Raw genomic sequence first — 24778 nt, 5'->3', positions numbered from 1 at the left:
CTCTGTAGGTACAGGGACCAGAAGAGCACCTGGCACACAAGGTACAGACACACCGAGGCTAACAACAGAATGAAAGCCCTGCCATGTTCTCATTATCATCAGAATGAAAGCCCTGCCATGTTCTCATTATCCCCCTGGCTGACACCCAACATCCTGTTGCTTCTTCCCCTGCCCCTGCAGGTGGAATGACTGACCTGGAGAGATTTCAGCTATGACTCTGAGGTGTCTTCCCCAGGCTGCAACTGCCAGCCCAAAGGAGAGCCCCATACAGGGATTCATTTACTCTTCCTGAGATGCTCTGCCTTACATTACCTTGCTGCTCACCTTTTAGCCCCCTCAGTTTTGTGAGGTCCCTCTGACATTCCTCACCACTAACATGGTGAGTTAACCAACTACCAACTGCAGCTCACTGATAAAAATGTCAAATCAAGCTTGTAATGTCATGTCCACTTTACACGGTTACAGACACCAGCCTGGGACTTCAACAGCTTTTTCAGGCAAGATTCACAGCAACCATGATCAACCTCTTGAAAATACCTCACATTTATCCATCTATTCAATAATTTCATTCTTTGTAATAGAACCATCCTTTTCTAGTTACTGAGAAAACCTGTATTGCTTCAGTGGATATTTGAATATATTAAGAGCAATCTCCCCAGCTGCAAAGAGCCAATGCTAACAATTCCATCCTCTAAAAGGTAAGCAATTAAGAGTCCACAGGAGATGAAAGCACTGAATGATGACTAATGAAAGGTTATCAAGGCTTCTGGAAGGCATTCACAAGCACACTTCTCAGACAACCCCACTTCTTGGGGCAACCCCACTCTGGCTCATCTGTCAATGCTTTACCTGCCAGATCACTGCAGGGACAGGGACCCAAATGCAGGCAGCAGATGTGCTCCACACACATCTGCAGAGACCTAAATGGGAAAGAATACACAGCCTAGGACAGACACTGCAGCAGTGTCATCTCTCTCTCCTCTGCTAGGAAATTTGTCTTCTTGTACCTCAGGTGAAGGCAACCAAATCTATTTTTCATTTGTTTTTCAAAGCATAAACTGCTGGAAAAGAAAAAGGCTCATGTTCATCTGCCTTCCTGAAGCAGGCCTTACAAGGGAGTCTAGGGAAAATAACTCTTACATTCCATCCTCGTCATCTGAGCACATCCTATTTGTAAAACACCAGATAACACACACTGAGTCACTGACTCTAACTCCCTCATTTCCATTCAGGATACATGGCTTGTCAGTCGAATGAAAATACAGCTTTCTTGAAACATGTAATATCCCCATTTTGTTATCTGATGACACAGCCTCCATCTCTCTGCCTAAAATATTCAAACTCAGCAGCTTCATCCCCATTATCTCTTTTTGCTGTGTGCTCAGCATGGCATTACCAGCCTCAGACCTGCATGCAAGCTACAAATGACCCGTGTCTTTGACCAAGCAACCTCCTGCACTAGCACAGCACTTTGCCAATGCCTTCATTTTTGCCTCCCAGCTGCTATAAAGTCTCCTCTACTGCTCAACCACTGCACATCTGAGCAGGAGCAACCAGATTGTCAAGCTATTCCCAAAATCAACCCCAATTCTTACCCTGTTTCTGGTTATCATCTCTCAACTGCTTCAGCACAGCAATGCCAAGAGTCACATTCTTTTATAAATTCTACAGGGAACCACAGGGGAACTTCAAAGTGTAGCTTTATCCAATGTGTTTTTATAACAGTTGTTGTACCTTTCCACAGTGAGAGACTCACCAACAGGACATGAGACTGATACTGGCACATTGACCAGACTCCCCTAGATACAGAAACCTACCCACCAGTCCTATAACCAAGTGCTTCCCCTCTGTGGTATCAACACATTTGCTCATTTGAGGTCAGAGATCCTGCTCCCAATTCCATGAGCCAACCACCACTACCCAAAGTAGATAGTGTTTCAAAGGGACAAGAGAAGAAGGGTATGGAGTCTCCTGGCTGCGTGCCTACTGATCTGCCATGAAAAATATATCCTAGGGCTGGAGATACTATACTGAAGTTCCTGAACAGCTGAGGACAAATATGAATATAAAAATGCATACTATGAGGATCTACACTGGCATCAACATCTTACAGATAATGCCTTAAAAAAATCCCCTAACACTAAGGTTACACAAGTTAAATAAGCCAAATGGCATTTAACTCCTAAGCTCTCTTTTCAAAATAAAAAGTGAGGTATTTGCAGCAATTTAAGTAAGTTTGTCTGAAGTACATTCTTAGTTACAAACTAAAAGCACTAAGTATTAGCCAAGTTTGATGTAAAATATGCTCTTGGGCACCAACAGTAGCACACACTTTGACTGCTGTGGTTGAGGGATTCAAAGGCAGAGCCATGATGGAGACCTGTGAAGAACCTACCTTCACTATGACAGTTTGATCAGAGATGCTGCTCATCATCTCATTGATGGACTTAAAGAGCTGCAGCAGAGACTCCCTGAAGTCTGCTTCTCCTTTGTTTTCATAAAGTCTGAAAAAGAGTCAGGTTTCATAAGCACAAAGCAACTAAAATGGAAATATGTTTAAATACATTCAAAAAAAAAACTACCAAAAAAACCACAACAACAACTGTTCAAATGGCAGATTGTAATATGTTGCATTTACTTTAATAATTTTACAAGTTTCTTCACTGACCCAAAAGTTTTCTTTCACAAGAATCCAAATACAAGGTAGACTGACCAGTCTGGCCCAGCAGGAACATCATGTTTTTAGTTTAAAGCTTTCTATGTGAAAATCCAGATCCAGGACTGTTGTTTATGCCTTCAAGTCACAGAGAATCCCTCAGCCATGACCCAATTCCATGTTCTGACACAGCAATTGAATAAAATCTCTTCACCCTGCACAAGAGCCAGCAGATGTCTGGGAGGACCAATGCCAAGCAGCTCTCTGATCTGGAAGCCAGAAAGCATGCAGACAACTTGCCAGCAATCATTAAAATCTACCAGTGGCCTAAGGTGAGTGACCCTAAGCTCTGTGACAGAAACAAAAAGCCCATCAACTCATTATTTGCTGATAAAACACCTTTTCTCTCCCATGGGAAAGGAGCACTAAAGTTAAAATCCATTTCACCTCTAATGTCTAGCTTGCTGACACTAAACTAGTTAAGGTTTGGTTTCCCATCCAGCCAGTACCACTGCTGCAGAAGAATGACTAAGCCCCAGCTGAAATCAACAAGGCAGGTCCCTGTGCCTTCAGGAGAGGCTCCTCAGAGAGGATCTGCTCACAGCAACCCCTCTCTCCCTGCTGCCCTGAGATACCTGAGCAACACCAGAAGTAAAAAAACCACACAGCCAGGTTGAAGAACGTGGAACACTTGGTTGAATACAGCACAGGAATTAATGCTCCTGAAACAACCCTGACAATTTTAAGTGATCTCTGGTTCAGGTGTAGGATGAGACAATTCTCATTATGAGACAGAAAGGGAGGCCACTAGCTTCCCACAAATCCCTCCAGTGTTTTTCCCCCCTTTAGATGATTTGTCTGACTCACCTACATGGCTCCTCACAAAGGGCTGTTGCAAACACTTCTTGAGTATCAGCCACACAGACTTAATGTGACCCAAATAAAAAAAAAACAGGGATCAGTGCTTAAAGGAAGCCCAGGAGGGCCTGGCAACCAGGTTAAATATAAACAGGGGTGTTGCCTATGAACACCAAATGGGAGGTTTTTCCCAGCTTAAACCCCAGGCTTATCCAGTAGGCTTTGTTTGCCCCCAAGGATCTCATTCAACAGCAACTGGGCTTCCAAAGTCCTCCTGGACTCCACTAGCTCTATCCCTGAGCTCACCTAAACACTTTGCACTAAGACCCATTACAGCAGCTCCCAGCAAGAGTTCAATCCCCCTCTCTTTTGTTCATTTTCTTCTGGAATTAAACCCAGTAAGGTCTCGAATGTGGTCTGCAGAAAGAGCACCACACTGGGGGATCTCATACAAACAGCCATAGTATGATTTCTTCATGTTTTCAGATACCATGATGGACCACCTACTACAGAAGGGGCTTATCTTTTTAAGATAAATATGGAGTTCAGAACATTGCTGCTGCTGCTTTATGCTGAAGCTAATGTGTATCACTCCTAATGCCATGTTCATAAGCCTCTGGGAGACACAGATATTAAAAAAAGCTATTTAACCAGTACACAGGGGAAATGAATGATAAAGAAAAAAAATAGTGTTGTTTTGCTTTGCAAATGTCTATTCCTCTTTTAGGCTAAAACTGGGGGCTATGCAGGACAAATTACTTGTTAACTCCCAATTTCAATAATGGATTTCAGGGTCCCCCTGAACAGATTAGAGAGGGGAAACTAATAACAACATAAGGAGTAACTAAGCTTGACAGTCCCATAAATCAAACTGCTCCAGACAAAAGGCTTTGTGTTTCAAAAAGGAAGTTGTAATAAACAAGTTAGTCACAAATGTGTTTCTATTGTCAGTTGTTTATCCATTTATTTAATACACCTGATCATGCACAAAAACACTGCACCTATGAGAAAACCAGGATTCCACCAAGTTCACCCTTCTAGCACTGCCCTCCAAATGTTAAGACTATTGTCATGCAACAAAACCACTGGGATCATTTCTGAGTAAATGAAATAAATGTATTTCTAAAGTTCACTTGTAATATTTTGCCTTTATAAACCTTGATATACAGAACAAACAGATTTGCCACAAGGCTTTGACTAGATGAACGAGGCTCCTGTGTATTCAACTACAACTGAAGCTTGCCTGCAATCACATTACTAAAATGCTCCATATTCAGTCCACTAGCATATTACTAAAGGTAAAAAAAAGAAAAGTAGTATTTTTTAATAAAAGATTCTGCTTCCTCGTTGCAATTTCTCAGTAAAGCCCTGCCAATATTTCAGAAGGCTGCCACACTTTCTGCATTATAATCACTTCAAATCGCACACCTCGGGCAGGATTTAAGTCTTACAGTAGAACAAATCATGGTGTCATTCAGCATTCAGGAGCTTCCCTGATTAATCCCTTGTCATTGAGAGCTGTGTCTTTCCAAAGCTAAAGAACTGTGAATCAGTGCTTAACACGAGGAAATCCAACGGCCAATACTAGAGGGTCATATTATCTGTTAATCTAATCTGCAGCGAGAGATCATTTATTTTTTTTTCTGTTTTAAAGTGATTTGTAGGGCCTGCAACAGTCTAAGTGGCATTCAGTGTTTTATGAATCTCACAGCAAGAGTCCCATAGAAATAAATTACAATCTATAATTTAGAAAAAAGGTTGGTGGAGGTGGTAGCTTCAGAGCTCCACATAAATCCCTTGTAATAAGGCTGTTATCATCGCTAACAAGTAAAAGGATTGAATCTAAATTAAGACAAGTTATAAAACAAGTTGACAACGTATGTAATATTTTGTGTATCAATACAGCCCTGACTTCCAGATTAACTCAGAATTATTTATGCTTGACTCTACAGATGGAGGCCTTCTGCAGACCGTACTGGTGAGTCAGTCTGTGCAGTTCACCATGCAGGAGGTCAAGTGGGGAGCAGAAACAGCCTCCAGCAGGCATAAAAAGAGCTTTTACAGAAACCCAAATGATGCTCTTATCAAAAATAATACCACTCTTGAGGAGATTTCTGCATCCCTCTTTTCCACCTTGCTCCCTGAAACCTGTGGAGGCTGCAGGGCTTGACACACCAACCAGCAGCAGCTTCTGCCTCTGACAGGAGAGGGGCCCAGGGGGCTCCAGGCTCTTGGAGTTTAACTCCAACAATAACTGTGGTTTTCTTTTAGGAGGCAGCATGTCAAAAAAGGTGCATCTCACACTCCTTTCCCCCCGCTCACTATCCACCTGTTTTGACTCCTCCCTCTCCATGTCTGACCCACAAATAAACCCCTCTGCAAACCACAGCTTCTCCCCTCACCTTGCAGGCACCACACACAGACAGACACCAAGTCTCCCATCCAGAAAACATGTCCCTTTGCTTTGTGGAAAAAATCCCATTACTTTCACCTTCCCAGACTTTTGCAGCCATTTAAGGACAGCCACCAGCAAAGCCCAGCTCTGGACGGGGACAGGGACAGGGCTATACAGCTACTCAGTACCTTCAACCTTTGTTAACAGTCCAGTACTGTGACTGAAAAGTTCCCTGAACAGTGGCAAGTTTAGTTTGTTCAGAGCCCTAAACTGTAGAAAGCTGCACCACATCATTTTAGCAGTGCACTGCTATGTAAAATACCCATCTCAGTTTGACACAGGTTTCTTCTGTTAACTACTTTCCGTGCAGCTGGGCTCAAGATTAAGGAAATCTGCTCACTCTTGGGGAACAGCTGCCTCCCAAAATGAAATGTAGGAACTGAAGATACTTCTAAAACAGTGTAATATTGAGCAAGTTTCACTTGTGGTGCTGTAATTGTGGCACTTCCTGAACAATCTTCTCAAGGGGAATCAGAGGAGGTTTCAGCATTCACCATATACTTACTGATTGAACAGGATCCTGGACCTCACTATGAACTTGAAGATGTACTCCAAAGCTTTCATAGCTTTGAAGAGCTGATCAGTGATCCCACACTTCTCAGCATTATCCACATATGTCTTTAAAACTTTAGTCAGTTTTCTGTTTGAAGACAAAAAACAAACAAACATACAAGTTAGAGGCAAACTCACAGAGGACAACTTCAATTTTGAAAGGTTTAAAGAAAGATTATGTGCCCAAGCAACAGAATTAATTATGCAACTAATAAACTCATTATGTTCCTGCTTTGGCAGGTAAGTAGCTGCAGCCTATTCTTGAGGGGAAAAAAGGAAAAGCACAGAATATAACAGCACTCAACATACAAGCAATACTGCAAAGACTTATTTTCTGGTGGATATTTAGATATATGCAGATTTAGGCTATTATCATAGAATCCTAGGGGTTGGAAGGGACCTCGAAGGATCATCTAGTCCAACCCCCCTGCCAGAGCAGGGTCACCTAGAGTACATCACACAGGAGTCATGACAACTCCTAACAATAATCAAAATAAAAATAATGAAATACAAACTGTACAAATTAAAATACATAAAATGGGAGTTTCCTCATTAAGCAAGGCTTCCCCTTTACACAGCCTTCCCATGGCTTTTGGGGTAGAACTTCTTTATCAAAAATGTATATAACACCAGTTGGAAATATTCCCCATTTCAAGTCTATCAAACTTGAAAGTGAAACAATTTGTAGAATAATACCATTCCACCTCCCTCCCTTCCCATGTATATGAATCACAATTTGAATGCAACTACAAGCAATCCCATTTCAGATCATCCTAGCTACACTGTTTTTCAACATTCACACTAAAAGTAAATAGCAGAACATGATGTAGCACTAACAGGATATAATATTAAGACAACAGATATCTTGATATATGTGCATTTCTTTTAACAGGAGTAAACTGAATTTCAAGTGATCACTTAGATATTGCAAATAGAGATGTTCTACATTTAAACTTGGGTACTGCAAGGCAGGGAGGGGGCACAGATTTGTCATGCCCACAAGTCAACCCATAATTCACATCTTACAGCATCCTCAAGCACCACCTGCTTCTGCCTCCCACATCTAAGGAAGGGAAGGATGCTCTCCCTGCCTGAAAGGAAAGGGCCCCTTCCAGCTCTCACTCATGAAGCCCAGTGCTGAAGGATGAAGCATCCTTTACCCATCTCACATGAAGGCTGCAAGAGTGGCTGTAACTCAGGGAAGTGACTGTAACATCAAAGCTCTCACTAAAGGCCTGACTCCTCACTGCTTCAAATCAATACTTCTCAAACATTTTCAGATCACATAAGAGAGACTGTGTAACAGCAGAGTACACAGCAGGCTTCCTGCTTTGGATTTGTTTTCTTCCCAACATTATAAAGATATCCATTACATTTATTTTTTCTCCAACATTAATAGTCTGAGGCAGCAGCAAAGAACCAAACTGCCAAGAAATACTTAGACAACAAGTATAATGGATATTTATTTTGTGTTACTCACTTCTTCCTCCCCAAAGTGACAGGAACTCAGATAAGATAGGGTAGAACATCAGTTTAATGCACCAAACAAGATGTATTTGAAGCATCTTAAATGGCCATGATCTCTTTCTCAAGTATGACTGAGAATTGCTTATGAATACTTGTCTTATAAAATAATTCTTGAAATAGTCAAATCATTCCCTCCCTCAGTACAACAAAACCAAGGTGACTTTCTTGCAAGTGACTGAATGCTTCACTACTGTTAATTCAGGAGAGAACAACACTCTACCTCCAGTCTCCCACCCTCCCAAGCTCTACAGGCAAATTCCTAATTAAGCCACATCAACGAGTAATTGAGTTACATTCTCTGGAAAAAGATGTACAAGTCATCAGAAAAAGTAATTTTAATTTACGTGTAGGCTAAAGTAGCACTGAAATGCTTCTTAATGTAGGTTTCCAAGACTGGATTGAAATGTTGGAATTTTCTGTCAGCAATGAGTCCAATAATAAACACCTGAAAAAAACAACATAATTACTGCAATACACTCAAAAATCTTTAATAATTCACCCACCATTATTTTCAGGTAAGATACCTGAGTACCATTAAAAACACAGATGTTGGCATTTGATTATCCTCCCAATATATCAATATTCTCCCTGTGAGGTGTGAAAAACCTCTTGCTCATAATGAAGTTTTCTGTTGCAAGCATAAATTTTGTTTCTACCCTAAATTCTGCTGTTCATATACTAAAAACACTGGACTTGATGGCTACCACCTTTTCTGGGAGGATGCCAGGATGTCATCCAGTCCTCTTTTGATCAAGGCCATCTAAAATTTCATATATAAACATCTTACATGCATTTTAAATTAAATAATAAATTACAGCTAATAAGACGTTTCATTAGTAATCTTCATTGTAGCTTTTACAGTTGATTTATTCATTGTTGCAGTGCCTACATTTCATTCAATCCACACTGCAAACTTACCAAAGCATCAAACACCAACGTGTCAAATGTCTCACTCTCCGAGTTCTCCATCATTATGTTAAAAAGTGCATCCAATGTATCTTGAAGAAACTACAAACAAACACACAATTCATCACCTTTTACTGGAAAAATGAAATTCAGATGTAACAGGTTTCTACAGACATACTTGCTTGCATTTCTGTATTTTACAAAGTAATGACATCTTAGAAGTTAGCTGAAAAAAAGGAAAAGGTAGCATTTTGGTTTTCAGCAAATCATCTTTTAGTTGATTATCTATGGATCCATATCACTCAAACAGACAGAAGGTCAGAAATCACACTTGGTCCACCTGAACAGTGAGTTTCAGCTATTGTAGTGAATAAACAAAAAACACATTTCCAAACTCAGCCTCAACAGTCAGTCAAGGGGATCATGCAGCTCCTGAAAACTGGTGATTCAGAGCACAAACCAGAAAAGCAACCCAGTCTCATGCCAGACAAATCAAGTCATCCTCCGTGGTCTTGAGCTGAGCAAAGTGCCCAGGACACTGCTCTGCACACCTGCAGGAGCTCAGACCAAGGAGCACCTCCATGCAGGTGGGCAGCAGAGCACACAGCCCCCTGCCCCAGCCCCACACCTACAGCACTGCAGGAGAGGAAGAGTCTTCCCCAGCCAGTTGGCTGGACACCCTGCCCTGCACAGCACCAAAGTAAAAGCAGATTAGTGTAGGGGGCCCAAGTTAGGCAGAGGGACAAAAGCTGTTGTTTTATGCATGAATCATGACACTGTTTCTTCCCAGTGACAAGGAGCACGTGCACAGACCAGAGATACTCAACATGTTCACTTTATCAGCATGGGGTTCTGTGCCTGAGCATTATCTTCCACCAGATGACACAAAAATGGGCTCCTCCAAGGATGAGTGAGAATGGACCATGGCCTCAACTTGGGTTTGCTTTGGTTGAAAGAGAAGGGGTTCAGCATGGATTGCTCCACAGCAAGTCTGTCTCAAATGAAGTAAAAATGGCTTGTGTTGTGTAGATGAGACAAGGTACAACTGGGAGAGAAAGTCTGAACAAACCCAAGGCACCGATTTCAAAGACTGCAATTACAAAACCAAAGTGATTATAGATACTAGTAATATAGGCCAGGCAGTAAAGGGTGAGATTTTCTCATCTAAAATCCAGAGCCATGTGTGGTGCCAAATTTTTCTGGCCAGTCTCTCACCCATCTTCAGTCTTCTCCCTTGCAATAAAGCCTTTGGACTTGGAGCAACCTGGTCTAGTGGGAGGTGTCCCTGCCCACGCAGGGGGGTTGGAACTAGATGATCTTCAAGGTCCCTTCCAACTCAAAGTCTTCTATGATCCTCTATGCATTGGGGAAGCAAGGGAGAAACAGCCTGACTCCCACCTGCCTCCCTAACAAATTTTCATCTATGCAATGAGTCTCCTGGATCAAACATGATTCATTTGGACTATCTGCTAAATCCAGAGTTAAATCTCAAGAATTAATCTCCATTTAGCAGCTCATTAAACACTGCTGACTGCCAACTTCCTCAAAACAATTGAACTGGGAGCCACAGTTCATGCTACTAATATTAAGATGGAAAACCAGAAATCCAAAATCCTTGCAGCTGGTTTCAGATTTCATTTCTGGAGGAAATGCAGCTCGTGACTTCCATTAATAGAGTTCAAGTTTAAAATCTGTTCACAAGGACTTCACGTAACAGCAAGAATACAGGAGAGAGGCTTTTGTTGTATAAAGTGGCAGGAAAACAGTTCCCAGGTAGGGAGCTAGTATTTCCAGCCCATTAGTTTACATTCTCATATCCTATAGACTCTGCATAAATGGAGTCAGAGCCTCTGTTCAAGGCAGATAACATTTACACTTCCCATACACTGCTGAGGCTCTCAGGCCCAGGATGGGTATCTCAGCTATCTCTACTTGATGATAAATGAACTACAGTAGGCAGAGGGAATTTACTGGAGTTCTAAACAAAATTAAAAAAAAGAAACCATTTAACAGAATATTTGAATATGTTTTATAAAATGCATGATTTTGTAGGATAGAGAGCCTGTACCATCTATCATATTTAAAAACACAAAGGACAAAAAAGCTGAAGGAATACAAAGGAACAGTTACAAACTGCAGACTATGGAAGTGCAACAGAGCAGTCCATACCAAGACTTTCTGAACATTGCTGGAACAGATGGATATCAAACAATGGACTTTGGAAAAAAAAATTGGTGAAGATAGCAACAAACATTCGCTCTTCTGTCCTGTGCATAAATCAAGTTCTGCTCAGATCCCTATGCAACAGGGAGAAGGGAGCATGACTTCATACAAGTCCTGCAACAGCACAGGGAGGGTGAGCATGTGCCAGCTGGAGAACACACTGATACTGCTTTTACTGGAACCTTCCTTGTGCTGCAGCCTAAAAATCAGCAATATCCATCAGGCAGTAACCTGCTCTATGTACTCTAGTATCATTTGGAGAAGAGGGAAAAATTACAAAGGACAAAACTATGACAATGCTTGGCAGAGGCAAATACCAGTGTCAAATTTTTAGCTATCTAATGATCCACAAGAGCAGCAGGAAGAACCTTCCTGAAAAAAAAAAATAATCATGTGAGATACTATTTTCACCCTGCTTAATAAAAGGCAGCATCAGTAGGCTCAGATGTTTTAAGTTACTTCAAGATGAGACATTCATTATGCTTCTATTAACTAAATTACAACCCATTGAAGCAAGAAAACACCACTTCAGGCCCTTAAGGGACATCTGTCCAAGACATTGCATCTTCTGACACTCTTAGATTTTATTTTTTACAACATAGTCCATAAAGTCCCAGCCTAGTCTTTTACGAAGTTAAATCTTTCTTTATGTAGGTCTCTATCATCATTCAGTGGCCTTGGCAAATATAAGTAACTTGGCTCAGCTAAATGTTTTCAGGGGAAATACTTGAACACAGCAGCAGCACAGAGTAGGATTGTGATCCCCATCCATGTATGGAAAACACATTTAACATTATCACGTAAAAGTTGCAACATGTTTTAATCTTGCAAAGAAAAATGCCCTTTGGCTTCACGTACCTGCACATAAAAAATTCACCGAAGACCTATAAAAAAAATCACCCTACATGTTCAGAAATTAGCTTTTCATGTGTGTTTTACCAGTCCTCAACATCTGAAACACTCTTTGAGGGCAGGGAGAAGGGCACCAGCATCCACAAGGCTGAGAGGCACCTGGTTGCAATTTAATATGCAAACCTCTGCAGTAAGGGGTAGGGGTGGGGTAAGAACAAAAAGATATGACTGCTTCAAAATATGTGATTCAGCAAGGTAATGATGACAAATCTATTTTAAAGACATTCTTTACCTTAACCACTTCACCACCATCAACTTTCATCAGCTGCTTCAAATTCTGCTGCAACAGGTTGGTGTTCGATCGCCATTTCAGAAGGCCCAAGAGATCAACTAGGAGTAAGAAACAAAAAACCCATCATGCAGGGTATTTCTCTTCCCTCACACCCCATACCCATATTCAGGACAAACAGGTTTAATTCCTTAGGTCAGCCATTTCACTGGACAACAATGTATTTTCAGTGTGCAGAGACCTAGTACAACACTTCTATCAAGAAACAACTCTGAATGGGTTTCAAAACAGCAGCCAGCTTTTGAAATGTCACCATTAAAATCTAGGCCAAGCAAGTCTGATCCCTCAGTTTTAATTTGTTGCACACACCAGTTGTGTGTTTAGAAAAAGATGCCAAAATGAAATTAGTCAGCCACCAACACAGCCAGATCTACAGGGTCGTGACTCTTCCAGCATCCATGTTTCTACCTTCTTTGCTCTCACTGAATAAATGGAAAAGAAAATGAGGCACAATGCAAGGCAAACAGTTGCAAACTAAAGTTAATTAAGTGGAAAGCTGTCTGCTTAATAACTCACAATGCCCAAATGGCTTGGTTGCTTCCAAGTAATGGAGAACTAGGATACAGATCATATCCCAAAACAAACCAGCTGCAAATGGTCTCTTCCCAAAATTCTAGTTCCCCCAGTTGTGACTGTGTCATTTCATCATTCACTGATAGGTAAGGAAACACAGAAGGCCAGCTCTCCCTCCTGCAGTAGTCATCATCCTTTTCCAGCTTAAGAAAAACTTCACACACAAGTCACAACTGGTGACAAAGTTCCCCTGCAAATAAGCACACTAAGAAATACCAACAAACCCCACAGGAGCACCGGTCAGTGAAACACACCCTGGTGTTTGTTGAGATGTGACCTAAACCCTCCACAAACCCAACACCCCAAGCTCATCCTGCCTTAGCCAAACTAGCATCAGGGGGAAATTCCTCCCTGTTCATTAAAAGATAGTCTTCAGCACTAACTACCCCTAAGGTATCCTCAGTAGAAGACCCCAAAGAGAGAGAAACAGAAGATCCTGGAGTGTCTACCTTCAGTGTAGCCACTGGGTTATTACTGCCCATTACCCACCCCAGCATGGTTAATATTAGGTGAATTCTGCCCCATGGAACTCTTAAACAGTAAGGATAGATGGTTTCTTCCAACCAATACCCCCTTCTTTTCGTCAGACTTTCCAAACAGCCAACAAAGCATTTCCCAGGACATGCTTCTGCAGTGTATCCTGGAAATTACACGCAGAGACCCAGAGCAGCTCCTGTACTTTCCCCAAAATCTTGCATTCTAAGCAATAAAATTATTATTAGTGGAATGAACTGCAGTTGTTGAGGTAAACACCCCCCTGAGCAACACTCAAACCAAGCTATCTCTTTGGGAGTGGAATTTAAGAGTACTTTACTACATCACAGCTCTGAAGAACCCAAGCCCTCAATTCTTTATTTATTTTTTTTAATGTATCCTACAAGAAAAACTATAGGCTGAAACCAGAATCTCAGAAAAATTGCTTCTGGAATGAAAAGTCCTTCTATGAGTTGTCCAAAGTGTTTCATGAATGTTTCCATCAGCTTTCTGCCACTGAATCTGGTTTCAGTCTGAATTCTGAAAAGGCACCAGCTTGACAAAAGCCATGATCTGAACAAAAGCTAGCCCCCCGACTTTGCACGGCTTCATGTGCTGCCCCAAGAAAACAAACCCACGTGTGTTTTCAGCGTGATGACACAGCAAAGGAACATCCATGTGCACAGCAACATCCAAGCAGCCCAAGTGCCAGAGAAGCAGAAGTTCCAGCACACAGCACAAAGGTGCCCTCAGTGCCACTGCGGGCAGGAACCCCTGCCAGGTACCAGCTGGCCAGGGAGTCCTGCTCTTTTATTAGGTCTAGGTAAACAATAACTCAATAAGCAGAACAAAATGGAAATCTAAAACAGTATTTTAACCTACAGTAAACAGTAATTACTGCCTAGTCAGCCTAGATCAAGGGAAAGTTACGTGATCAGGAGGCATTAGAGGAAGCAGACTTGTCAATTCCAAAGACTTAGAACAAACACCCTGCCTGCCAAGTAGCCACCAGCAACTCTGCTTTCAGGTAATTAGTGATTATATTGACTACATACTAAGACTTTCATTTACATCTTATTTAGGAATTAGAAGTCAATGGTCTAACTTCTTGGTTATATACTTTCCCTGACCTGCACTCATGCAAAGGTTTCCCTGTAGATACCCAGACCTTCCCCACAGCCCAGTCACTGAAGTCAGATACTTCCACTCTACATTTCCATGTGTTCTTTGTAATGATCTTCACTTTTGACTCTAAGCATTTGCTTTTCCATGCTTAATTACTTGTTTTATTTTAATCCTGTCTTAACATCTCAATTTTTATGCCATGGTAACACCTGATTTATTTTTTTTTACTTCTTTTCAATTTGTGCTATATGATTAAGTAAAATTCCTCTCAACTATTTTCTGAAGGACAGTCTCTTTGGTTCCTTGAAATCTTGACTCCAGATCAGTAACAGTCACTATTAACTAGAGGCTTGACTCCTTCAGGCAGAGGACACAAAAATACTCTCAACAAACCTTACAGAAACCCTGGATGCTTCACAACAGCAACAACACAGGTATAACACTGGACAGCTCTCTGAGTACTGGTCATCAGGAAAATTGCCCAGCAAGCCCATCAGAGCAATTTCAGGTCTATTCCCATTACCCTGATAATAAAAGGCCATCCACTTTGATAGTTCTACAAGAGACCTGGGTAAGATTTACTATCCACAGGCGGTCTTTATGAAGGGGGGGGATGTCACTTTTGATGCCATTTTGCCCCTCCTTCTGGATCTCCTGCAATCTCTACCTTGTAGTTGGCAGAAAAAGAAGATCCAAATACCAAAACTACCCTGCCTGTGCAGGAGAAAGCAAGGCCTCAGTTTGACATAGCTCAACAGGCTACTCAGAAAAAGGCAAACAAAAACAACACACAGCTCTGACTTGGACATGACCTCAGGAAAGGATTCAAAACCAACTTTACTATCACAGAAGGGCCATCACTTCCCACCCCAGACACATCTACTGAGATGCTGTGGTCTGCAAGCTGATATCCCAATACCATACAAGATTAGATTTATCACTTCTGACCTTAAAAACCAAAGAAAACCGAAGAAAATCAGGAAAAAAGAGAAAAAGCTGTTTGTTCAGCTCATAAAAGACATATTTGTCCCAGTAAATCTTGAGAGCATCATGAAAATAAAGGCATGCACTGCCACAGTCCTGTGGATATGGGAGGAGGAACATTGTCTCCTGCCTTGGCAGAGGAGAAGAATCTGACCACGAGACAAAGTGATGATGAACATGAACCTCTGATGCCCCCAAGACCTGATCATCTCATTGAGTCCTGAGGAGGTTGGGGGACTCTTGCTTGTTTTCAGGAGGTCTTACATTGTTACCCTTCCTCAAAGTGAAAAGCAAAATCTAAGGAAAGGCCAGGCAATGTGTTGCTGTAACACGTTCTGCAATAAATCACTAACAACTGCTCAGATGTTAACTAAGCAGATTTTTCATACTATCATTTTCTCTCAAACAAAATAGCTCAAGTCTCACCAGTGGCCAAGGCTGCTATTTTGGAGACTTTTCAGATGCTAAGGACATCAATTACTAAGAGAAAAGCAACATTAATAACTTACGGTTCACAGAGAACTGAAGTCAAGTGAGTGTTCAAAGAGCTCATCTACAAAAAGATGTCTGCAACATCAAATACAATGCAGGAGAGAGCTGTGTGATTTATTAACATACTTTCAGAATTGCTAAAAATGTCTCTGAAAGCCAACTCCAAAAGGAGGGTGAAGAAACAACCATTATGGATGACCAAAAGGAGAAAATTCTGGTTTGGCTCAACATTTTGGTAAATGAGGATAAACATGCATTTTTATTTACTAATGTTTAAGAAAGTTAAAAGGAAGAATATCAACAAACAACTTTACAGAAGTTCCAATTAGTTTCAGAAACTATAATTTGAACAGTGCTGCCAATTTTTAGATGAAGAATTATTCTTGAGGGAGGAATTTAATGATGATTTTTTGGTTTTCTTTTCTTTTTTCTAAATTGCTGAAGGGTAGAAGGTGATCTTGTTTAATAATGTCAACATACTCTGAAGAAAGAAAAGGCTTTGGCAACTTTCAGAAAAAGTTTCCCAGACAATATAATTAACAATAACATTGAATAGAGATCACAAGTTCAAAGCAAATTGTACTGAAATTAAGCATGAAATAATGTTCAGTCTTGATTTTAACAATAGTTCTGTGAAAGCAACATCAATATATTGATCACTCTGAAATAATCCCAACTTCTAATAAGCATTAGAAGTAAAAAACAAACCCTAATCATATCACACACACAAAGCAACTCCATTCCAGGTGCTGCTTTCTGGGTCCTACAAAACCCCCACACCATCGTGTCACTGTTGAGCTATGATCCCCATCTTTGCTATGGAATTCCAAATTCAGTTCCAAATTCTTTGCTAAACACCCTGTTAGGCTGTAAGGCTGCCAGACTGCAGTGAACCTGATGTGCTCTGCATACAAACACCAGGACATCCTGTAACAGAGATGCCACTGAAAAACCCTGCAAGAAAACTGGAGTTGACTACGAAGTCAGAACAGACCTTCCCCTGGACAGAGGAGCTTGGCACATTAACTTGACAATTTTATCATTATTCCCACCCACCAACCCCCCCATCCTCATCCATGACCTCAGCTCCCAGCATATGTATCTGAACTAAGCCCTCCCTTCTCCTGAGTCATGAAGGAATGATCCCTTTCCCTGGCATGACTCACTCACATCTCCATGACCCACCCACACTGTCTACTTCTGGTAGAACAAGGGACTGTTCCATGGCAACGAAGCACAGAAATTACTGAAAGGGCACAGTCTGGAAATGTGAAATATTTGCTTTGCTGGCTGCCATCAGCTCTGCTTCCCAAAGCCTTTGGAAGCAGCCAACCAGCAGACAAATACACATGACAAATGTATGTAAGGCAAGTTTTAAAAGGAACAAGATGTGTCAGCTCCATTCCTGGTACTCTGTGTTCATGTGAGGATGTGGGAACATGAGTGTGAGCTTCATGTAGCACATTCTCATGCTCTCATTCTTTCTGCCCAACACAAGAAAACATCAGGGCTTTCTTCAGGCATAAGATATGAATATTGCACCTTGGAAATAACCTAAGAGCTCATCTGGGAGCAGAGCTGTGCTATTACCTACTCTTGAAAGCAAACTCATCCTCCTCCTCGGTGCTATTATTCATACCTGCAGAGAAATCAAGTGCCACAGAACCTGTTTTCACTGTACTGCAATATTCAATGATATGACAAATAATATTCCCATTTAACTTGGGATTCTTCTGTTTTCTTAGACATGTACTGCTCTACAGCAAACCAAAGCCCACGGGCAGAGAAAGGCTGAACAGTCCACACACTAAGTAGATGCTTTTGCTGCATCCAGACAATTTAATCCAAGACTTTGTGGCAAACAACCCATCATCCACTCAGAGGAAGGAGGGTGAAAAAGGCAGGGTCAGCAGCACAGGAGCTGCAGCAGCTCTGTGAACTTACCATTCTGGGTCAGCTTTGTTGAACAAACCAGAGTAGAAATCTGGAAAGAGTCTTTGCTGATGGTGCAGCTTCCAAGGTTCTGCATGCTCTTCCCTGTTGCAGAGTGTCCTTTTTCCTCCAACTCTATTTTAGTGGATGGCAGACTTAAATACGTGGAGGCATCCTCCAGCTTCTTTGCTTCTGCCTGCAGTAGTGTTTTAAATGCAACATGAAACAATTCTCAAGTATCTAGTAAAAAGCCTTGGTAATAATAAAAAAAAAATATTATCTGCAACTGGATTTTCTTAGGTTTGCTCCAGAACTTGAGGCACCCAACTGGTCTTTTACAACAGTAATTCAGCACTAGCCTGTCCACAGATTCAAGTCAAGACAGATGTAAAAAGGGCTGGAGAAAAAACATTTCCCAGACATGAAAACTCACATAAAACTCAATAATAAGCACCATCAAAATTAAAAGATGGCCAGTAAAACATACTCCAAGTTTAAAAATCAGTCTGCCAAATATGCAAACTGCACAGTACTTGTATTTCATTGCTTGATATAACAGAGTAATTGTGCAATTCTGTAACAATAATGCCCTGCTGTAGGACTCACACTGAGCCAGATACTCTGGAAAGACTAAAGTATCTCAAAATTCTACCTTGTAAACTATAAGGTCATGTTCTCCATCTCTCAAAGTTGTTCCATCATATCTCATGAGCTTCACAAATGCTAGGGCAAATATTTTCTCAGATTTATCTTTGGCTGTAACAAAACAAAGCAGCACAATTAAGTATTGGGTACTAATACAGACAGTCCATCTAATCTCAAAAAGCACGGATAACCTATAAACAAATGACAACAGTTGAAGATTCTCAGTCAGAAAAAAGGTACAAGAAATTGGGGGTCTTCTAAACTCAAGGTAGAGCAAAAAAAAGGAGAAATAAATGCTCAACAATCAGACCATGGCAGAAGCAACTACATGCAGGACATTTCTATGCTCTGTGTGATCACTTTCAAAGCTGAATTAAAGCAACTTCTTAAAAACAAAAAAGAAATTTGATGCATTTATAACATTCAGGTTTTTTGGAGTTAGAAGCTGCAGTGGCAATGTGCTTGGTATCTAGAACAATTACTTAAAGATCAGCACTGAGGATCTCATCAGGGCTCTATCATTTATAAGGGGAATATCAGAACCAAATCAGCAACTGCAACTACAACCACAGATGAAGTGCTTAAGTTTCTGAAAGCTGACGCACACTACAGCTAAGATGAACTAGCAAATGCATTTAGTTTGCTCTCATTGTTTAAAACCTCTTGTCAAGAGAAGGAAAAAACAAAGCAATGGGGCAAGTAGAAATCATAAAGAAAAACCTGAAGGAAAAATAATCAACTTAAAATAGCCCGAGCAGCCTGTGAGAAAGCCCTGCAGCTCTAAGGCACAGCCTCCAATGAATATTTAAACCATGGACAACTTAAATTTGAATAATCACAAAAATATTTCTGAACCTAGTAATTTGTGATGCACCACCATCATTTTGACACTAATGACACTAATTTTCTGTACATTGTTTTCATTAGCAACTATCATTACCTGAACTAAGTAAATCTTTACTTAATGATCAAGTTGCAAAATATACACCTTGAATTAAATAACCCCTCTGGGTAAGTTACTACACATGGCACAGGTAAGTGCACATGAAGATGCTGCACATCTTAAATGATATCTAGTCATTACTCACTAAAGGATTAACACTCTTTTCTGTACATTTAGTCTGGAGAAAAAAATTCTGCTGCAGTTTTTGGAAGGTTTCCTATCGAGTGAGACAGCCCCTGTAACCACTCTATGGAATGAACATCATCACAAGAAAGGCCAAGCCTCAAAGTTTGCTACAAAGCAATTGCTGACAAATGGAAGATGCCTGGTGTCTCCATCCCATCCTCAACAGCTCAAAGCAACTCAGCTGACACCAGCATCACAGGGAAGCAGAGGAAAACCACAAGCTCTCAAATATCTTTTAGGCCAATGTTACTTCAAAACAACCACAAGCCAGTCTGAGAACCAGAAGCAGAAGCCAAGTTCCTAAATCCTTAAAGTCTTCAATTACTGAGGCCAAGCCCGTTATAAACTCTCACTTTTATGTTTCACACACAGGGTTATTAAATATCTTTACAACTCCCGATCCACATCCCTTGAAGATACACACTACAACAACCTTGTCAGTTGCTAACTAAAAGCTTGATTCACTAGCCCTTTTATCTGACTTGGAGAAACAACTGGGCAGGAAAAGGACAATTTAATGCTGATGGGTAAGAGTGAGGAAGATGCAAAAGGAAAAAGAAGCCAGGATGCTAACGTAAAATAAGCAGATTAAAAAACCCCTATCTCTGTACTAAAAAAAAAGCCATTACAATAGTCAGTTACAGATTAGGAATGTTATGCCTGTTTCAGCAGATTTTGGCACCAGATGCTGACAAGCCCCATAAGGAAAAGGCTAAATTACTCACAGTCCTGTGATGATCTGTGGCGGAACGTGAACCTTAAGTGACTGCGGTTCACGTCTTCAATGGGGATTGCCACCTGCAGGGGTGGGGGAAGAGGACAAAGGAAAACAGTCAGCAGAGCATCTTCAACCATCAGCATCCACCACCACATCCAATCTAAACACCTTTCAACAGTATGCCTGGCTCTTTCAAAAAGCTTAATGGAAGTCCCAGCTTCATTTTGCCATAGAAGAGCATGAAAGGGCAGATCCCCCTGGAAAATCACAATGGTGGGGGGTGTAGCTTTGTGCCTTCTCAGCACATAGGTACTGCCCCCACTGACTAAACTAGACAGATTATATTTTATAAAGCTAACATCAGCCTCCTTTGTATCATTAAAACCTGACTTTTCAGCTAAAATATTACTACCCAAGCAAATCCAGCAAGCTTAAAGCACTAATCAGCCAGAATCCAAAAGACTGACAAATTCATCACCACAGCAAGTTTGTTTTCATAGAATCCCAGACTGCTTTTGGTTAGAAGGGACCTTAAAGATCATCCAGTTCCAACCCTCTGCATGGGCAGGGACACCTACCACTAGACCAGGTTACTCCAAGCCCCATCCAACTTGGCCTCAAACACTTTAAAGGACAAGACACCCACAACTTGGCTGGCCAACCTGGGCCAGTGTCTCACCAACCTCACAGAGAAGAATTTAACTTTCATATCTGAATTCTTTAGATCAGATTCATTGAAACAGAATAAATCACGCCCAAACACATGTTGGAGTGCCCCCATAACAGTTTCTTGACCAAAAGGATTAAATAAAATTCATTATGCAATAAAAGTCAAATCTATTTTTGAGGAGTCTCCAAAAGACTTCCTGAGTTGAGCCAAGGACCACAAGCACTGAACTGCCTTAGTTTTCATTCTCAAGGCTCCCCACTAAAACCTGTATTAATTGCATATAAACCCACACAGAAGATAATGTAACAGTTTAAATACCTTTACAGTCTCAAACCAGCGAGGCTGCTTCACTTGGTAATATATTACTGACTTGTACTCTGAGATGGCTTCATCACCAGCACCAGGGAAAATAACGTTCTTGAAAACACAAATTGAAACGTTTATGTCTATCTTAAACTTCACTTTTTCACTCAAACAAAGAAAAAAATAGTAGTGGAATAGGTCAAAATGAGACAAAATGGCCCATGCTCAAAGCTCCTGATGAAATGAGCATCAAAGTGCATGCACTGATAAGATAGGATTTATTTAGTTATAACAAAGGAGAGGATTTTGTTGTAAATAAAAACAGGGACTTAAGCCGACCAAGATAAAAAAGTTGAAAAGGCTTAAGCAGACATGTAACAAAAATAAAAAAAACCCACACATCAAACACTTTAATACCTCTAATCTTTTGCCATCTTCATCATAAACAGACACTGTCACTTCTACATTCTTTGCTGTTGTCTTACTGCCCTTGTCAAAGTCCCCCTGCACCAGCGTCACGTAGATGTCATTGCGAACGTCCCCTGAAAGACAAGGCAAAGCACCAAGTTCTTACTAGTTCTACCACCTGTACCTGCTGATCTGTGAGACCAAGGATGCACAGAAAAAAGGATCAGCACATTTCAGTAAGGGAATCATACATGGCAAAATATTTAAAAGCCACAGCTGCTTGAACGTTCAAAGCTAGTAGCACTGAAAAGAGCTGGTTAGCTAAAATTGTGCTCAGACTTGTCAAGTCTCAGCTCTCGACTCAGTGCAGCAACTTGAATCCAAGAAACACAAAATCAAGCATATCACATCATCATCAAGAGTACATCCCATTATCACTCAAAAACCACCTCAGTTGCTTTTTTTAATACAACTTTTCCTTCTTAATTCAAAAGGATTAATTTCAACACAGTCATTAATTTATCCCATATACAGATATTTTGCAATTTAAAAATATTAACATAGTCTACAGAGGTCTCTTTAACTCATTAAGTGGGGAGGTGATCTGATGTTTTTGCTGCTTGGGGGCTACAGGGGAGGGTTGTATGTACCCTTGTGTCTTAAAATGGTCCTCAGCTACTCCCCAGTTCAATTGAAATTTTGGAAACAGCTTGTGGAAATAGGATTTGCAGTAATTTAATGAGGCAGATGCTTTATGAGCCAACATGGGGTCAACAGCAAACAGAGGTGCTGAGGCACTGACACTGTGCTGGACATAGAATGGAATACCTGACTAACACAGAAATGACAGGGAGAGCTGGAGATGGGATCTTTTTTGGAAATATCTAGTGGATTCTTTGGAGTCCAGCAATCCAAGAAGGACACTCACTGCAAGGTATTTTCTGTAGTCTGTTGCTTATGGCAGCTTTTATTTCAAGAAGCACTGTGGTTTTGGGGTTGTTTTTTGTGAACAGAACTGAACATCCAATGAATATAGGTATTAAAAAAGGCACCACAGTTTCTTTCAAATATACTATCCAAACTCAGTACAAATCCTAAGAGACTTACACAGCTCTAAATCAAAGCTTGTTCCTCAGGAAAACCTTTCTGGTTTGGATTCATCACAGGATGCAAGTTTAATAAATACCCTTACTAGGGAGAAAATATGAAGCAATTATTTTGGATACATTTTTCTTCACTGGAGAAAGAGGAGCATCTCCACTGTCAAGGTGACACCACATGGTTTGGAGAGAGCTGTTAGTTTTATTTATTGATGCAGCACATTTGGATCACCAAAGCAGTTTATTTTCAATGAGAAAATCCTTTGATGACTCATTATTTCTGATGCACACTACACCTCAAATTATCTTTTTTCCCAAAAAAAAAAGCTTACATACAGAGATATTTAAACAATGCTAAAATTTAACAAAGCAGCATTAATTCACACAAGGGCTTACCAGGCATAATAATCTCAGGAAACCCCATTTTCCGAGCCACAGCTGTTGACCTGTCCACTAAGTGTGGAAACTCTTTCCTAATCTGATGGATATCTCCTGGAAGAAGTTTCAAAGTCACCCACAAACCTGTTGTGCAAAAATCACAATTATTAAACCAGTGGGGTTTTTTTTCAGTCACTGGAGATTTCTTCTTATACATTCTGAAATCTAAGAAAGTACATTAAGATAATTGAAATGTGTATTTTTTTGTAAATAAAGAGCAAAGTATTTTAAAACACAAAAAAAATCCCACTGCTTCAAGCAGAAACATGAGGTCAGCACATCTAAGTATGTCAGATTATATCAGACTTTCTGGAAAACTGTTTAAAATCCCCACCCTGACTGGCTTGGGAAACTGGAAATCTGTGCAAGACAAGGACTCAGGCCTTTATATTGTGCACTTTGCAGCAATATTATCTAGAAGGCATCTTGGCCCGGAGGAGGCAGGTCTTAATGCACCAGGTAGGTCCCCATACACTGACTTACTAAAGGCAACATTTTTATTCACAGTCTAAAAACTTCAATCCAACAGGTCTCCATTTGGAAGAACAACAGGTGAGCCAGCCCCTACAGCAGACTGGAAGGAGGAAACACTTGGTTATCAGCTGGACCTGCTGAAGTCTGCCCTGTGACAGAGGAAGCAAACCTGCTGAGCCCTGGGCACAAAGCCAGGGGGACCCCAGAAGAATCCCACCTCCTCACAGAACTGCCCTTCTCTTTTCACTGAACTCTTCTTGTGGAAATACAGTTATTAAGACATTAGCAGAACTGCCTCAAGCTTGTATCTTATCCTTTGAACTCTCACAAGTTCTTTCTAATGAAATGTTTATCTTCCACAAGAAGAAAGAGAAGTAGCAACACTGATTTGAATAGAGAAACTTGTGTATTACAACCAACATCAAGATGCCAAGAGCAAACACATACCCTGAATTGATTCATCACCACCACCCCCCTAAGTTGTTTTTACTGCACTGAGCATGAAGAAATCTACAGCATCAGCTCTACACAGCTGACATTTTTCTCTTCAGTAGCAGAAGCAGCCACTAAAAAGCTGCTGCTTGCCAACTAACATCAGGCAGTTGTTGCAAGATACCAAAGCAGGCAGGAAAAAAAAAATTAAGAAGTCTTACACACCTGGTAAAGTGACTGGCAATCAAGTTTAAGCAAGAAATAATTACAGCAATTTGCAGAAGAAAATTCCAAAATTAAAATCTGTGAAAAATATCCTAAAAATGTTTATCTCTAGAACAAATTGTGGGTTATCCTGTTACACACACAATTAGCTACCTATTTGTTGTGTATACATTTGGCAGCTTTCTTTGCTACCAGAATGTCCTACAAAAGGCTATTTGCTGACTTGTTGCCAGAGATGGTTCCAACTGCTATGTCATTAAACAGTAACTGCACCTTCA

The 24778-nt window shown here is 40.8% G+C and overlaps 1 protein-coding gene across 1 annotated transcript in view; it reads right to left on the bottom strand.

Annotated features, from left to right (window-relative positions):
- DOCK1 (dedicator of cytokinesis 1) overlaps window positions 1-24778 on the bottom strand; it is a 298906-nt gene that overhangs the window by 231221 nt on the left and 42907 nt on the right. The window contains exons 14-24 of the mRNA XM_010001879.1: window positions 23328-23453; window positions 21841-21965; window positions 21439-21537; window positions 20458-20530; window positions 18611-18714; window positions 17971-18154; window positions 12322-12419; window positions 8967-9056; window positions 8393-8493; window positions 6475-6609; window positions 2396-2504 (exon numbers count right to left, since the gene is read on the bottom strand). Coding sequence (XP_010000181.1) covers window positions 2396-2504; window positions 6475-6609; window positions 8393-8493; window positions 8967-9056; window positions 12322-12419; window positions 17971-18154; window positions 18611-18714; window positions 20458-20530; window positions 21439-21537; window positions 21841-21965; window positions 23328-23453 — 1244 coding nt within the window. The remainder of the gene's footprint in view (window positions 1-2395; window positions 2505-6474; window positions 6610-8392; window positions 8494-8966; window positions 9057-12321; window positions 12420-17970; window positions 18155-18610; window positions 18715-20457; window positions 20531-21438; window positions 21538-21840; window positions 21966-23327; window positions 23454-24778) is intronic.

This window comes from Chaetura pelagica, unplaced genomic scaffold (assembly GCF_000747805.2).
Source record: "Chaetura pelagica isolate M959 unplaced genomic scaffold, ChaPel_1.0 scaffold477, whole genome shotgun sequence".
Lineage (NCBI taxonomy): Eukaryota > Metazoa > Chordata > Aves > Apodiformes > Apodidae > Chaetura > Chaetura pelagica.
The sequence above is the reverse complement of the archived record's forward strand: the minus strand, read 5'-3'. Positions and strand labels throughout refer to the sequence as shown.